At 50.8% G+C, this 15,633-nt stretch overlaps 1 protein-coding gene and 1 long non-coding RNA gene across 9 annotated transcripts in view; one reads left to right on the top strand and one right to left on the bottom strand.

Moving 5' to 3' along the window:
• Nucleotides 1-15,633, bottom strand: part of PLXNA4 (plexin A4) — a 458,580-nt gene that overhangs the window by 7,839 nt on the left and 435,108 nt on the right. For all 8 annotated transcript variants that reach the window (XM_078343727.1, XM_078343726.1, XM_078343725.1 and 5 more), the window contains 4 exons: nt 15,227-15,417; nt 13,845-14,014; nt 9,035-9,247; nt 1,427-1,577 (listed from right to left, as the gene is read on the bottom strand). In XM_078343727.1, coding sequence (XP_078199853.1) covers nt 1,427-1,577; nt 9,035-9,247; nt 13,845-14,014; nt 15,227-15,417 — 725 coding nt within the window. The remainder of the gene's footprint in view (nt 1-1,426; nt 1,578-9,034; nt 9,248-13,844; nt 14,015-15,226; nt 15,418-15,633) is intronic.
• LOC118143782 (uncharacterized) lies at nt 5,588-15,227 on the top strand. Its single transcript, XR_004728206.3, has 4 exons — nt 5,588-6,003; nt 9,670-9,780; nt 13,208-13,294; nt 14,194-15,227. It is a non-coding gene; the product is annotated as an uncharacterized LOC118143782 (long non-coding RNA).

Raw genomic sequence — 15,633 nt, 5'->3', positions numbered from 1 at the left:
TGACTCGGACTCAGGAGATGAGGGGTTGGGTAAAGTCTCTGTCAGTTTCTAGCTGGGTAATCTGAGGCCAAACAGAACACCTTTCTGAACACTCAATGTCCTCAACTGTTAAGGTAAGAATGACTAATCCACCTCCAGTGGAGAGGATGCCAGATAACATCCCCCTCAACACAAGGCTTGCTCCCCTCCCCTGAGAGGCACTAGGCAATTGGATGGAACCTACTGGTGTTGGAGTTTGAGGGGGCAGCAATAAGAAGGGAGGACAAGGAGCTGAGGAGGCTGAAGGCCCGAGGGAGGCTCCAGGGCTTTGGATTTCATGACCCAGTTAATGTTTCTTTAACTGGAAAGGCAAGATAGAGCTAGCCAAGAACTGTCATTTGAAGGCCCCATCATTTCACAAAGATGGGTTATTTAAACACCAATGGTAGACAGGTGTACTTGTAGACTAACAGAATTCTTTCTGAGATGAGACAGTTGGCATCTTACAGTGGTGCATGCTACAGCATCTTTATTACCTAGCGTTGCACCAGACCAGCACTCTCCTGCAGACTGGCATCAGGGTCCCTCTACTAATGAACCCAGCACTGGCTTTCCCTTGACTTTAGCGTCATGGAATTAGGCTGTTCATGGCCTGCAGGACTCCAGGCCCTGGACCTGTTGGGGCTGCTTCTTTAACCAGGGATTCCTAGACTTTCCTTAAGTGATGAAGATGGGAGGAAGTAGAGGACTCAGGGCACAGGCTTCAGCTTCTCTTACTACCCTCCCCTTAGAAAAGGTGGCTATGTTGCTGCTCAGATGCAGGGAATTTGGATTCTAAACCTGTTGGTCTAGGTCTGCCAAGCCAAGAAAACTCCCATAGCACCTTGGCACTGGCCAGAAAGAAGGCCTTGTCTATAGTGGCAATGACCCCAGGTGGGATTTTCCAGTGAGGGAACACAACGAAAAACACATTCTATTTCTCCTGTTCTGTTCTATTCTGTTCCATTCTGTTTTGACTCATTTCTGTTTCATTTCTCATGTATTCTGTTTCTATTTGATTCTAAATCATACCATATCATACAATACCATGCCACACCACATAGCCTGCCCATAGGAGTGGGTTGGTCCCTGTTTAAAGTGAGTTAGATCAGAGAGAAGCATGGAAAGCACAAAAAAGGAATAGTAGAGAGAAAATAAGAATTAAAAAAGACAACATAAAAGAAATAGGTATTTATATATCCGAGAAGCACAGGGATGAATGCAGAATTTATGGAATGGAGAGTTTCTAGCATCCCAGCCTGTGGGGCACAGCCCCCAGTCCTCAGTGTCCGTGTCTCCAGCAGAAGTGGGGGTGTCTGTGGGGGGTTCTTTTACATAGAGGCATGCAAGGTTGTCTTTGGTCTCTGCCCCTTCCATCCCAATGGGCCCAGAGCAGGGCAAAGCTTACCTCCTCGCTGTATTTGCCCACGTAGGAAAAGATCTCTGAGAGCGCACTCATGGTGTTGAACTCATTCATGTGCATCCGGGACTGCTCGGCGAGGTATGCGTTCATGTCTTGGTCGCTGATGGCAGGCATCTTTCCTATGTCTGAGTAATACCTGTGGAGGGGTGGAAGTAGGGAGAAGCTAGAGTCGTGCATATGGAGTAGAGAGGAGAGAGAGATGCTCCCAGCACTGTGTCTGGGGCCATGAGCTCAGCTTGCACTCCAGGTAGTGGGTGCCTGTGCTGTGACCACCTGGGGACTACTGTGGTCTCTCTCTCATCTGGGTTTCTGGGTCTGAACCAGGAAGAGCCCTCTGTAGCTCTGGATGCAGAAGACATAGAGGGAAGGGATTTGGGGAGTGGCCAAGACATTGTCAACAGACAGACAAGATAGGGACCAAGAGCCAGAGGGACCCAACGTCAGGCATCCTTTCTGCTCTCAACTATCACACAGAGAGGTCTAGACTGTCTTGAATTTCTCTAATGCCCCTCCCAAAGACGCAAGGGATCTCCTCCAGCAGGGACTGAAGGCTCTTCCCAGCAGCTGCTCTTCTCTGATGTCCTCCTCTCTCTGGGGGCTAAACGGGAGGAGGCAGGGCTGAGGCTGCTCAGGGAGAGACTGGCAGAAGGCAATCAGTCACTGTCACTTGCAGCTGTGCACTGCTGTCAACTGGTTAATTAGATGCCAGCATTTACATTTTTAATTTCTGCAATTTGACATTTTATGCACCAAACCCCAACCTCCCTGCCAGAGGGGAGTTGTACAGTTTCTTAATGAGGAAGTGAAAGGCCTCAGTGCCCCAAAGACAGCCCCTTCTCACCCTCTCCTATGCACTTTTGGGCTTGTGGACTGCATAAAACAGAACAGGTAACTGCAATGACAGGAAAGCATGATAAACCTTGAGGCCTTGTGGTGGTCCAGCTCAGCCTAGCCCAACCCAGCCCATACCAAATGTCTGTGGCTGCCATGCTGGAGAAAATACACCTGAAACCTAGGATCAGAGGGGATGGGGGAGGAAAGTCTCCAGGGCAAGGACTAGGGTGCATCAGGCAAGGCACCTAGGCACCACGTTTAAGGAAAGGCACTCACTCTCGGTTGCACAAGTGTTGGTGATAGTGATAGACCCTGGGAGTTCTCAGAACCGGAATCTTGGTCAGAGGCTCCAGGACAGTCTCCCCCTACACCCCAGCCCCACCCTCCACTTCTCCAGCCAGGACCCCATTGGTCCCATGCTGTTTCCCTGACCTCCAATTGCTCCCATCAGTGCCCAGGAGGTGGGTGAAGACTGGCAGAGATGGGTTTCCTGTGCTGTCCCAGTCATCAGCTCAAGGGCCTGCAATGGAATGACAGCTCAATTTGCACCTGAGCATTCCTGGGCTGGTGAGGGCTGGGATGGCCTCCTCTGAGCTACAGTGATACTGGGATTGCAGATCTGTTGTTCTGCCTGGAAAATGGGGAGGCAGAGGGAGGGAGATGACAGCTGTGCTCCTTAGCAAGGGAAGGGGCTGGTCAGAGGGGACTCCCATGGCCCTTAGGAACTTGGCCACATAGCGGAGACTTTGCCAACTGCTTTGTTGAACGGGTGGCATTTTGGCTGGGCAGGAGCCTGAGACGGGCAACAAAGCGTAATAACCTGGCCTTTCTCAGAGCAGCCTGGGTGTTCAGACAGGCTGCCCTGCCCCCATCTCATTTGGATTTCCACCCTTCAGGTCATCTTCCATTCCCTGCCCGGCCTCCACCTTCAGAGCCCTCAGGGCCCAGTTCCCCTTCCTGTTTCATTTTGGTTTCTTTGCTCCATCCCCAGAAGGGCCTGTTCTCTTCAAGGCCTATGACCCGCCCCAAAACACATCCTCAGGTACCTCAGTACACAGGGCTCTGAGTAATTTAACCACGTTCCAGGTATAAAACTGCAGTGAGACTCGATTCATTGTCACTATTTCTGGAATGCAATAAATGCCAATGTTCCGTTTTATAGTGGGAGACCGGAGATTTCAGTAGTAGCTCCCAACCTTGCCATTCTCAAGGAGAGTTGTGTCATTGTCCCCTTAGGGATCTCACATCTACCAAGCAAGATGTGTCTATCAAGTAAAGGGCTATCTTCACAGGCCGTACTGGTAAAAAGAGTGAACAAATAACCTCGCTTGCTTTTGGTACCATGGCCAGCAGCTGGCTCCACAACTCTGGTAACTCAGCCGAGCTGCAGGCTTCCACCAGATACACTGTCACCTATGCACAATCAGCCTCTGACCAGGTGAAAAACCCAGATTCCCACAGAAAGGACATAACTGTCACCAAAAGCAAACACTCCTGCTCTTTCTCTCACCAGCTGTGAAACCCTTTGCAGCAGGCGGACAACTCTGTCAGGCTTTTTGCAAACACTGCCAGGGCCCTTCTTGCTGCCTTTATAGTCCCCAAGGTGTAAGGGATCCTAGGTTAGGAGCCACTGTGTCTGCCGTGAAGGCACCATCCTGGGAAAACAACAGAAGCCCAGCACTCTGTGCCTTCACGGTGGCTTGCCTCATGGCAGGGCACTAAAAGCCCTGTCCATTTCTCCAAAGAGAATATTTAGAAGTATATATGTGTGTGTGTGAGAAAGACAGAGCTGCTGGGGTGCAGGGTGGGAGCTGAGAATAGGGTAGGACAGGGCTGGGGCCCTGACCATCTCATGTAGAGGTACTGGGTGAAGTGCCTGTCCTGAATACATCATCCTCTCTGAGGTCAGGGCCTTGCTCGGCAGCTCCTGTCTCTTTCCTGTTGCCTTTGCACTGGGGAGGCTGGATCAAACCAGGGCATGTCTGTGGCTACACACTAGCCCACAGGTGGGCCAACCGCATGACCTCCTCTTCAGCAAGGTCTAAGTCAGCTGAGCTGAGTGTCCACTGGCAGCCCAATGTCTGTGGGTGTGGGGCTTACGTCTGGTTGACAGTCTACCCTGTTTTTGATCCCAAGCCTGCCTGCTGCTAAGTGGTCTCATCATCTCTGCAGGGCTTTGCCCACACTGTCTTGGCCCTTCCTGCTCCCCCCACTTCTACTCCCTAGCCAGCACCTTGTACCTGATGCTGACCCCATGCGGCACTGCCTCTGCTTGCTTCCTTCTCACTGCTGTTGTGCTGGGCTCCGTCACTGGGAAGCCTTACTGATGGTGAAGAACACGATTAAGCCCTGTTAAGGAACTTCACCAAGTGCTCTCATCTGTTGGCTGTGCAGTGAGGAGGGGAAAGGGAGCCTGAGCCCCTGCACTTGAACTTGCTCCTGTGAGTGTTCCGCCTGCAGGCAAGCCCATCTCCAGGAGGTCCTAAGAACCCCTCCAACCTGTCCCAAGCCTGGCCTGCTGGGAAGTTGCTGGTCCTACCACTGACCTTCCCTGGTTCTCTTTGCTAAGTTGCTCAGCAGGGAGGAGGCCAGCATCCCTGATGTCCCAACATCCGGCCTCTGGGAGTGGCCATAAAGATCAACACCCCTCAGAGCTGTATCCGCCACTGTTGGCCAGTCTGCAGGGTCCTAGTCTGTGGATTTCTATGGGGTGGTGGGATGCCGGCAGAAATCCTGGGCCCAGAGAGTGACAGTGAGTATCTCACATCTGCCTTTGGGATAGCTCTGTAGTGATTGGGAATATGGTCTCCGAGGCCCTGAACTCTTTGGAAAGAACACAGTATTGGCATCCCTCCACCCACCTCGAGGATGAAGATGGCAGGAGTGGAAGATATTTCCAGCCTGATACTCTGATATCCCCGATATGCCCCTTTAAGGTCCTGCATAAAAGTCTTTTCCTCTGTGAATCATGGGAGGGTCTCTCTGGGCCCAGCAGAATGAGGCCCCACTCCCGGAGTTCCCCTTACGACACTCGTGGGGCCTGCTGAGCATCTGTCTGCATGGCCTCCCTGACCACAGGAGCTGCAGAGAAAGGGGCAAGTCCAATGCATTTCAAGTACCCAACTCACCCATGACGGAGACCATTAATGTTTGACCCATGGATTAATGAATATGTTAATGAAATGTCTATATCTCACCTCTAGTATTGCTCCCAGGGTGAGCTGTCACCACTTTATGTATTTGACTGAATACTTTCCATAGGAGGCATATTTAAATATTTAAAATTCTCAACCTTTTTCATGATGTGACACACATGATAGACGACATTCAAATGCATGGCACACCCTAATCCAAACCCCAGTGGCCTGCCGTGACTCCATTCTACTTCCTGAGAGCCGACTGATGGCAAGTGAGTGAAGCCACTGTTGCTGCAGGAATGACCTTGCAACTCTGCCAAGTTAAAATCAGGAAATCACGACTGAAGTGTGCAAATGTATTACTACTGGCAATGACATAAAAAATACAGCTGGTCACGACACACCACTTCATGGTGATGACACTGTTGGGTTCTGTCTGTAAGATGAGGGTAGCAGTTAACTGCTCATTGAAGACCAAGAGACTCTTCTGCCTTTTTCCAGATTTGGTGACAAGCAAAAGCTCGAATTCTTGGATGAGCGGAGTGAAGACTAGGAATCCAGAGTGGGGCCACAAACCACCATTATTACAAGGTAGTTGGAGGCAGGAATGGGAGGGGAGGATGGGCGGGAAGATGGTGGGAGGGAGGGCATGTGGGAGGACGAGTGGGAAGACAGATGGCAGGACAGGAGCGAGGGCAGGTGGGGGGATGGATGGGAAGACAGATCAGACGATGGATAAGAGAGTGGGTGAGAGGGCAGCTGGGAGAAAGGATGAGAGGATGGTATGAAGATGGGTGCGAAGTCAGGTGACAGGACACGTGGGAAGACTGTGGGAGACTAGATGGAAGGATGAGTGGGGGTTGGGTGGGAGGACAGATGAAAAGATGAGTAGGAGTGTGGGTAGATAAAGAATTTCCAGAAGACTCAACATACTGGCAGAATCATCTATGCTGTTCAACCAAGAGTTAGTGAGGCTTCCTGAATTCGTATGCTTCCCATTTTCACCTGCTCCAAAGAAAAGACCAGCAAGGGTAAGCCTTATTTCTTAGCTGTGTTGGTGCAGAAAGCCTTCCCCACAGGTATGCAGGACACACTCCACAGCAGTGAGCCTCTAAGCTGCGTCCTGGGAGGACTGCTTCCAACGGCAGTACAGCAAATTCAGAAGTGAACAAGCTGCAGCCACCGAGGAGATCACTCTGCCATCATCCTCAACTGGAGGCCAGCAGGGCCCTTGAATGGGGAAGCGAGAAGTCAGGTGTGCTGTGGTCCCAGGTGAGGAGTGCCCTACCGGACTTACCTCTCCCCTCCAGGGAGCCAGACGAGCTCCGGGGATACCTCCTCTGTGACTGGGAGGGGACCTGTCCCTCCATCACCAAGTGAAGAAGCACTCTGGGCTTGACCTCAGCCCTGTCTGTGCTGTTTTCTCGATCTGCCTGTCTTTGTACCCCGGCCCCGGAGAGGAGAAAAGATTTGGGGCCTCCAGTAAGTGAAAGATGACTTTCTCAAGAGTGTCAGTGGTTGCTAAGAAACAAGTGGGATCAAATCACTCCTAAAAATAACCCAATGGACTGAGTTTACTTGCGACCTGCAGCAGCTGCATGGCACAGATCTCACTGAGCACCAAGCAGAAAGGAGACCACTGGCTCAGCGCATGCATGAGCCTCAGCTCTGACTATGCAGCCTGTTCCTGGGAAGCGTTCTCTATGCAGATACTTCACAAATGTTCCCAGTCCTTCACAGCCCTGCTTTTCCCTCCCCGCCTGGGGCACTATCACAGTGACACTGTGTCACAGGGATGACCCACAGCCCTGCTGCTGCCTCTTCCCCTTCTCGCTGCTGAAGAATTGGCTGTCTACACGGGAGGGTTTGGAGGGCCTGCTCCTGACAGCCCTATTGTTGGAAGAGTTGAGCCACTGTCTACGAGGTGAGAGCCTGTCTAGGTGATTCAGACATAATCAGACACTAGGACAAAAGAGTCAGTTTCCTTCCAGACAGCCAAGGTGGCATGTTCACCACCTGCATCAGTAGGAAGGGAGGAGAGGTTATCAAAGAGCAGAGGGGAGACAGAAAACAAAATCCAACCCTCTTAGTGACACTAATGCACTGAGGTGGCCAGGACTCTACTCCCTCTTGATTATTTCCTTTTTATAAGGGAAGGTAATTGTCAAGAAAGACAGAGGCTGTCTCTGCCATGGGCACAATGATACAGTTCATTTTGTCACCAAGTCAAGAATTTCTGCACTCTTTTACTCTTCAAAAAGGGACCAAATCTGAGCTTCCATCTAGGTGACTTATATTTAAACTACTTGGAAAAAAAGAGAAAGTCTAAATGCAGGATTGCCATGGAGAGTTGTGCGGGTTGTTCACTGCACAAAGGTACTTGGACAAGAGGATGAGCTGGGGCTGACAAAGCCCATCATTCAGCAAACCATGCACTTGGTATGGGGCTACATCATTCTGTAGGAAGGGGCATCTTTCTTAAACCATGCAGAGGCACCACACGGGTTGGCAGAGGCCCTGTCTGAAAGTAACACAAATATGTAGAAAGGTTATTTGGGAGTCGGCTAAGAGGCTTGGGATCTGGTTTCATCTTGGTCCCTTAAATCACCTTGAGCAGTGAGCCTCTAAGTTGAGTCCTGGGAGGACTGTCTCCATGCAACCAGAAGTGAACAACTGTGGCCAGGTCACTCTGCCACATTCTCCCCTGGAGGCTACCAAGGCCCCTGGAATGGGGAGGCGAGAGATCAGGTTTGCTGTGGTCCCAGGTGAGAGCTGCCCTGCCAGACTTCACTTTCCCCTCCAGGGAGCCAGACAAGCTCACAGGATACATTACTGAGCCATTCTGAATGTATATTTCTTCACCTTCATGGCAAAAAGGAGCTTATAACTCCTGTCCTCTCCCTAGTACAGGGCTACTGTGGGGAATACATAAAGCTTCAGCTGGTTGCTTAGTTCAGGTGCTTGGCATTTGGAGCTGATGCGGCTCAGACCAGCCATTAACCTTCACCATGAGTCAGCGCTGCACTAGGAAGAGCCCAGCCCTGCAGCTCGCGGAGGGACCTTCAGTCACGAGAGCACCGCAGGACACTGGGATTTGATCACAACACAGCAAGACCCAGGGCGTCAAGAGCTCATGTGAGAGTCAAGGGGCTGGGACAGTGACAAAGACATCCCCACTGAGTGCTGGGACCTGCCAGCCAGACAGGAGCAGATGGGTAGAGGCCTCCAGCCTTCTCCGCAGCAGTGATGTAGTCTGGCCCCTTGAAGTCTTATGATGACCATTTTTATTTCTTTTTGGGACAGGGAGGTGGGAGGTGAAGATTAGAGCTGGGAGCCACCTCTCCTTTCTGGGCCTAGAAGGCATTTCAGCCATTAGGATCCAGGGCCTGTCATAAAGGGAAGCAGAGCTACTGTGGCAACCTCTGGTCAAGTTTCCCTATCCTGTTTTCGGGGGACAGCAGCCCTGGGTCGTGGGGGTGTGGGTGAAGAAGTGGTAGGATCAGGCTTTGTGAATGATGCCTCTGGAAGAGCAGCCGATTTCTGACAGGGAGGGGACCTTTTGTGGGGGAAGCTGATGGCTCCAGCAAGGCGCCCTGGCTTGGCTCCGTGGCCCTGCACTCACCTCTCCACCCAGTTCTTGTAGCTGGGGATGTCCTTGGCATACAGCAGCTTGTTGGAGGGCGAGTCCTTGCCCAGCCGGTGCTCCGACGTGGAGCAGGAGTCCATGAAGGTCTGAGCCACCACAGAGAGGCAGGCGTCTGTGATGCTGTTCTTATGGATGTCAAACACAAACTGCGGGTTCTTGATCATGTTGACCCAAAACCGCAGGGGCAGGCTGCGTGGAGGGAAGAGGCAGACGGTCAGGGGAGACGGGCCAGTGGGGCTGCGGCGTGGGAGGCAGGGGTCTCTGGAGGAAGAGAAGCCTGGGAAACTAACAGAACTTAAGAGCCAGGCGTGGTGGCTCAAGCCTGTAATCCCAGCACTTTGGGAGGCCGAGGTGGGTGGATCACAAGGTCAAGAGATCGAGACCATCCTGGTCAACATGGTGAAACCCCGTCTCTACTAAAAATACAAAAAATTAGCTGGGCATGGTGGCGCACGCCTGTAATCCCAGCTACTCGGGAGGCTGAGGCAGGAGAATTGCCTGAACCCAGGAGGCGGAGGTTGCAGGGAGCCGAGATCGCGCCATTGTACTCCAGCCTGGGTAACAAGAGGGAAACTCCATCTCAAAAAAAAAAAAAACCTTCTCTATTCTAGAGATGGGATGTGCCAGGGAAGGAATGTGAGGCGGGTCTGCAGAGCTCCAATTTACCTTCAGGAAACTGAGGACCAGCAATGCTGAATAAGTCATCCAGAGATACAATGTTGGTAAGTACTCGAGAGGACTTGCTACCCAGCCTTGATGGCAGGGCTCATCATCTTCCGGTTGGCATAAAAGGTAGCCATGATGTGTGCTATAAGGTGGAATTTCTAACTATCTTTCTGCTCCTAAGCCTGACAGAAGAGCATCCAGTTGGCAACCTTTGGGGAACTGCTTGGAATCTAGGCTTCGTATCTGACTCTCTGCCATCTACTGTATGACTTGGCAGAAGTCACACCCTTCTCCCTGCCTGGGCCTCTCAGCCTATTCCTACTAGGGCTGAGAAGTACAGTGTAGCTGACTGATTTTTCATCTCTAAGTTGGTACGCTCAAAAACCCACATTCACCCACCTCATGGGACCCACCGTGTTCCCTCCTTCCCCTCCCTGCTTCTTCCGGTTAGCCCCTCTTGCCCACCAGGAACTGTGCTTGCAACTCAGGATATAGTGATGAATGAGACACATTCTCTTCCCCCAAGAAATCTGTGTTCTGGTGGGTTCGTGGAGAAGGCAGACATGAAGCCAAGTGCATGCTGGGAGGACTGTCGGTTCTAGGACCAGAGATGTGTAGGGTCCAACGTGAACCAAGGGAAGCCTCAAGTCTACCCAGAAGGCAGTGTCCGGAATGCCCTCATAAAGGGGACACTTGATGGTGGGAGTTTGAAAACTTGTGCAAGCCTTTCTTTCTTTAAGTCTTATTCTGTCACCCAGGCTGGAATGCAGTGGTGTCATCTTGGCTCACTGAAACCTTTGCCTCCTGGGTTCAAGTGATTTTCCTGCCTCAAACTCCTGAGTAGCTGGGACTATAGACACCCATCACCATGCCTGGCTAATTTTTATATTTTTAGTAGAGATGGGGTTTCACCACGTTGGCCAGGCTGGTCTTGAACTCCTGATCTCAGGTGATCTGCCCACTTCGGCATCCCAAAGTGCTGGGATTACAGCGGAGAGCCACCTCACCTGGCCCGTGTGTTTCTTAGCAGGGTGAGGCCTGGAGGAAGGAGGTGGGGGATGGGCTGCAGACAGGAAATCTGCATAAACAAAGACACAGAGGGAAAAGTGCGCCCTGCAGTCTGCTATTGTAAGCCTGTTGCTTATAATGTCCCAATCCTGAGGCACTGGGAGAAACTGCCTCCCGCCCCTTTTGGCTGTAGCCATCCTTGCTGGCTCTGATTCTGCAGCTTCCAAGCAGCCTGCTGGGACGCAGGTGGGAAAAAGGGCTAGGCGCCATGCAAGGACTCGCTTATTTCCTTCCCTCTGCCTCCTGCCATTTCCCCTGATGTTTTATTGTTGTTTTGGTGGTTGTTCTCCCTGTTGGTAATAGAATGTTCATGTGTTTGGCTTGCTTCTTAGAACTAAAACTCTTTGAATTACATTATTTCAATAGAACCAGTACAATATAGTTCTATACTTGACTGTCTCCCATGAGTCAGTATGTACAAATAACAAATGCTATAAATACAGAAGACCTAATGTTCAAGACTGCCAATCAGTCAGTCAACAAAGATCGATTAAGTTCCTACAAAGCGTGCAGGGCGGGACTCAGGCAGGCGGCACTCAGGTCTGACAATGTTTGATGATGTTTGCTTCATCCCTGGAAATCCAGAATAGGAAACAATTGGATGGTACCCAGGAAAGCTTAGAGAGAGAGCCATGACACCCAGGTGAAAGCAGGGGTCACTGCAACTGCCCAGCCTTTCTAACAGCTGGACTCAAGCCCTGAAGGGAGGACTTGTGACTTCCCAGCTAATGAAGTCTCTGTCCAATCTTCCGGTTCCAGAAGTTCTACCCAGGACAGGGACTCTGGGAGTCCACCTTTGCTCTGCTGGTTGTTTCTCCCTTATGCTCCCCGGTCCTCAAGCCAGTTTTGCGGACAGGCACAGCAAACAGGAAAGCCGCAGCACCCACTGGAGGCTCCCGCCTAATGAAATATTAGCATATTATTAACATTGGTGGTGGCACTAATCTCTGGTTGATTGCAGCCACTCAGCCTAAATGAGCAGGTTTATTTAAAAGAGAAGAGGTAGGGATCTGTGGAAGAAGCAGGCGGGGAAATGGTGGGTTACACCTTGGGCCAGGAATAAAAAAAAAAAAAAAATCACTTTTCAATCAGAAACAACTCCAAGTCAATATGCAGCTCTTAAAATTCCCAGACTAACTGTGTCTTGCTCAGGGTAGCAACAGATCAAGTCGGGGTTGAGGGAAGTGTCCTTTTGGGAGGGTGTGAGCCTAGCAGGTCTGTCTACTTTCTGGGATTTCCTTTGCTCAGACCTGAGTACTTGTAAGAGCTGCCATCCAAGAAGGATGTGGCTCCACTCTAAGGACATGATAGCACTCCTGGAGGTGGCCTTACCCCAGCAGGAGGGAATGGGTATCCAAACAAATGGTTTGGATACGATTGTAGGTGATATTCCTGCAATGTGCTACTAAGGACAGGTAGAAATGTCTAGAAAGACCCAACTTTCCCCAGCAAGGACCAAGAGAAGGTCTGGGCAGAGCATTTTTTAACATCTCCTGAAGGCTGCTAACATTCAACAGAGACAGTAAGTAGGAAGATTCCTGACAGAAGCATCTTGGTAGGCTGGGGATGTGCTCCTCCAAACAGCTCCCAGTAGCCAAGTTACATAGAGGCAGGTGCTGGGAGGTATGAGACCCAACACAGCTTTCAGTGGAGGAAATCACTTCACCTAGTTTTGCTACATTGAGTGAGCCATCTAGATTTTTGAGTCTTATTTCAGAAAGGTTGGAAGAACCTCAGCACTGAAGTCCTCTCTCACCTGGCAAACCCCACACTTTGGTTTTGTGGTCCCAGACTCGCTTCCTGCCTGGTTTTCCATATTCAGCAGGGATAGTCTCTTCTTCCAGTGAACAAGATGAGGAGCCAGAGCATACTATATTGAATAAAGTTTTGGTATCACAGCCTGACTTCTGCCTTCATCTGTGCATTGCTTTGGGGCCTGGGGCTGGGTGCCAGGGTGCTTGGCTGAGCCCTAATGCCTTGCCCATCCTAGCAGTTGTCAGTGCTGGGCAACAGGCCCACACTGTCTCAGAAGAATGATCTGGGGAAGAACAGCCTGGGACAGACACCATGGAAAAGCTACAGGGAGGCAGTTCTGGAACCGATGGGACAAAGGATAAGCCAGCTTTGCCTCATGTAGAGCTCTCAACCAGAGACCACCTTGGCTCTGCATCTCATCAATATTTACTGAGTCCCAGCTTTATGCAAGGTTCCATACTAAGTGCTGAATACTGATGTGTGATCTTGCAATTTCAACCTGAAATACAAATTACGCATAAGTGAAGGGAAGGATGATCCATGTTAAAAGGAGAGAGGGGATCATAGGGGAGAACACCTAGAATGTTAATTAGTACTTGGAGAATCTTGTTGCCTCAAAGGAAGACACAGTGGTTAAGGGCAGGTCTCTTCACCACACAGAGCTTGGAAAAGGAGTTTATGGGAAGAAAAGAGAGAAACTGCTTGAAGAGAACAGGGATGCCCTTTGTTCACCTGGCTGGTTCCTAGGTATGTTTCAAAACTGCTTGCAAGTCACTGTTAGACGTTGCCCTTCTAAGATCCAATTGCACATGACCGATCCTCCATCTTCCATGGCATTTGTCTCTCTGCCACACCAGCAGACTTCCTTGCCTCTCACCCTCATCTGTCAGCTCATTGAGAGCTGGGGCCATGTCTGATTAGCCCATGACCCTCAAGTGTCTACCATAATCACAGGCACCCAGGAGGTACTTGGATGGAAGGGTGTCCTGGCTGTGACATTTGGCATATTATTTCTTGCTTCCTCAGCTGGTTTAACAAACGTTTGTTAACTGACTGAATGATAGGAAAGAAAGATGCACAGACAGATTTGACTAGAGGGAAGTGAAAGAGGGAGTGAGCACAAAAATCTAAAAAGAGTACATAGGGAGGACCAGAGAATGAGCCTGCTCAGAGTCCCTGCTGATGAAAGCAGACTCCGGCCAGCCCTTCTCCTGAAGGCCCAGAGTCCCACCACCACTGACTCGAGGCTAGGTGGGCTTGGGGCTCCCGATGCATCCCCTGCCCTCCCTTCGCTCACCAGTTGCTCTTCCAGGTATGGCGGACGTGCGGGTCATGAATGCCATGCTTGTCAGCCTGCTCATCTAGGAAGTCAAACATGTACTTGATGGCCAGGGGCAGGGCAGAACCACGGTGTGCCGTGCTGAAGATGGTCTCAAAGAGGTCATCCACAAACTTCTGCAGTGTGCCCTGGGGAGGCAGGACACGTCCAGACACAGCTCAAGTCCTGTAGTTCTGAAGATGGCTTTAAAACCTGCCTCACAGACCTAGGCAGGGGAGGATGGTATACAACCCATCCTTGCTCGGGTGAAATTGGGTAAGCCCATGCATTAAATCATTTTTTTTTCCATTTCATCTGTCTCTAACAGCTTTAAAATTCCCTCTGCACATGGAAAAGAGATGGAACACTGATGACTGGACCTATGTAAGGCTTCCGCTGCCAACAACACGGTTTGGTTGAACACCCTCTGGTGGTGTTATTTTAGCACTTTTCACAAATGCTAATGAACACTCACTTGGTCAGAGCAGACAAACACAATCTGCTGGTTTTGTTTGGGCATGACTCACACTGGCTAATGAACAGTGACTCACTCGGCTCTGCAGAGAGCAGAGCTGAGCCCAGTCTCAGGAGTGAAAGACACTAGCACTGCAGGCAAGCAATGTCCCCAGAACCAGGATTAGAAATGGTGCCTGGGGTCAGGCGTGGTGGCTGATGCCTGCAATCCCAGAGTTTTAAGAGAATCACTTGAGGCCAGGAGTTTAACACCAGCCTGGCCAACATGGTGAAACCCCATCTCTACTAAAAATACAAAAAAGAAAAAGCCAGGTGTGGTGGTGCACACCTGTACTTTTCAGCTACTTGGGAGGCTGAGGCAGGAGAATTGCTTGAACCTAGGAGGAGGAGGTTGCAGTGAGCAGAGATTGCACTACTGCACTCCAGCCTGGGCAACAGAGCAAGACTCTGTTTAAAAAAAAAAAAAAAAAAGAGGGAGGGAGGGTAGGTGGGTGGGTGCCTGGGAAGTCGCTGATAGAGCTGTGACTTCCCACTTGAAATCATAGATGATATACCCCAGAGAAGAAATCATTCTTTCATAAGGCATGGGGGAAGAATGTGAAAAAAGGCAGTTAGTATCTCAATATTTCAGACAGGCATGGAGAAGAGAAACAAATCTTCAGATTGCATGCCAACACTGATGTATTGATGGGGTTAGCCTGGAGCGCTGGGTTGAAAAGGATTCGAAGATTTGGTATGGGGGCTGGTCAGCAGTGCCTCCTGGGGTGGGTAATAGAGAGGGCACCAGCATGAATGATGGGTACTGGCCACTCTGCCATTTCTGAGGGCTAATGAAGCCCCTCTCCATAGCCACTGGGCTCCCTGCACCCAGTTCTCAAGTCCAATACCTTAGTGGCCAGGAGTCGGGTCAGGTAGATTTCAGACACCATCTTGCTCCCCCGGTCCCCCTCCTTCTGATCTCCATGCTCGTGGTTCTTCACCAGGTGCCACATCTTGACTCCGCTCTCCAGGTCAGGAGTGATCATAGGTGTCCGTGAGCGGAGGCTGTCGGGGCTGCCCGTGTACCTGATCATGTTTTCTGCCGAGGCAAGGATCACCCCCCAATGCATGTGAGGCCACATGGCCTTCATCACCTTACCGTGCATCCTCTCTCCGGCAGAAGCCAACGTCTGCCTGATCCTTCCTGCCATTGGTTGGTGCTGTCACCTTACCTTGGTTTGGTGCCTTCCCTGAAACTAGGATGTCTTTCTCACCACCTCAGGGAAACTCTCTGTGGCTAATTCCACCTACTCAC

Source organism: Callithrix jacchus, chromosome 11 (assembly GCF_049354715.1).
Source record: "Callithrix jacchus isolate 240 chromosome 11, calJac240_pri, whole genome shotgun sequence".
NCBI classification, from domain to species: Eukaryota; Metazoa; Chordata; class Mammalia; order Primates; family Cebidae; genus Callithrix; species Callithrix jacchus.
This window is presented reverse-complemented; position numbering and strand designations above follow the sequence as displayed.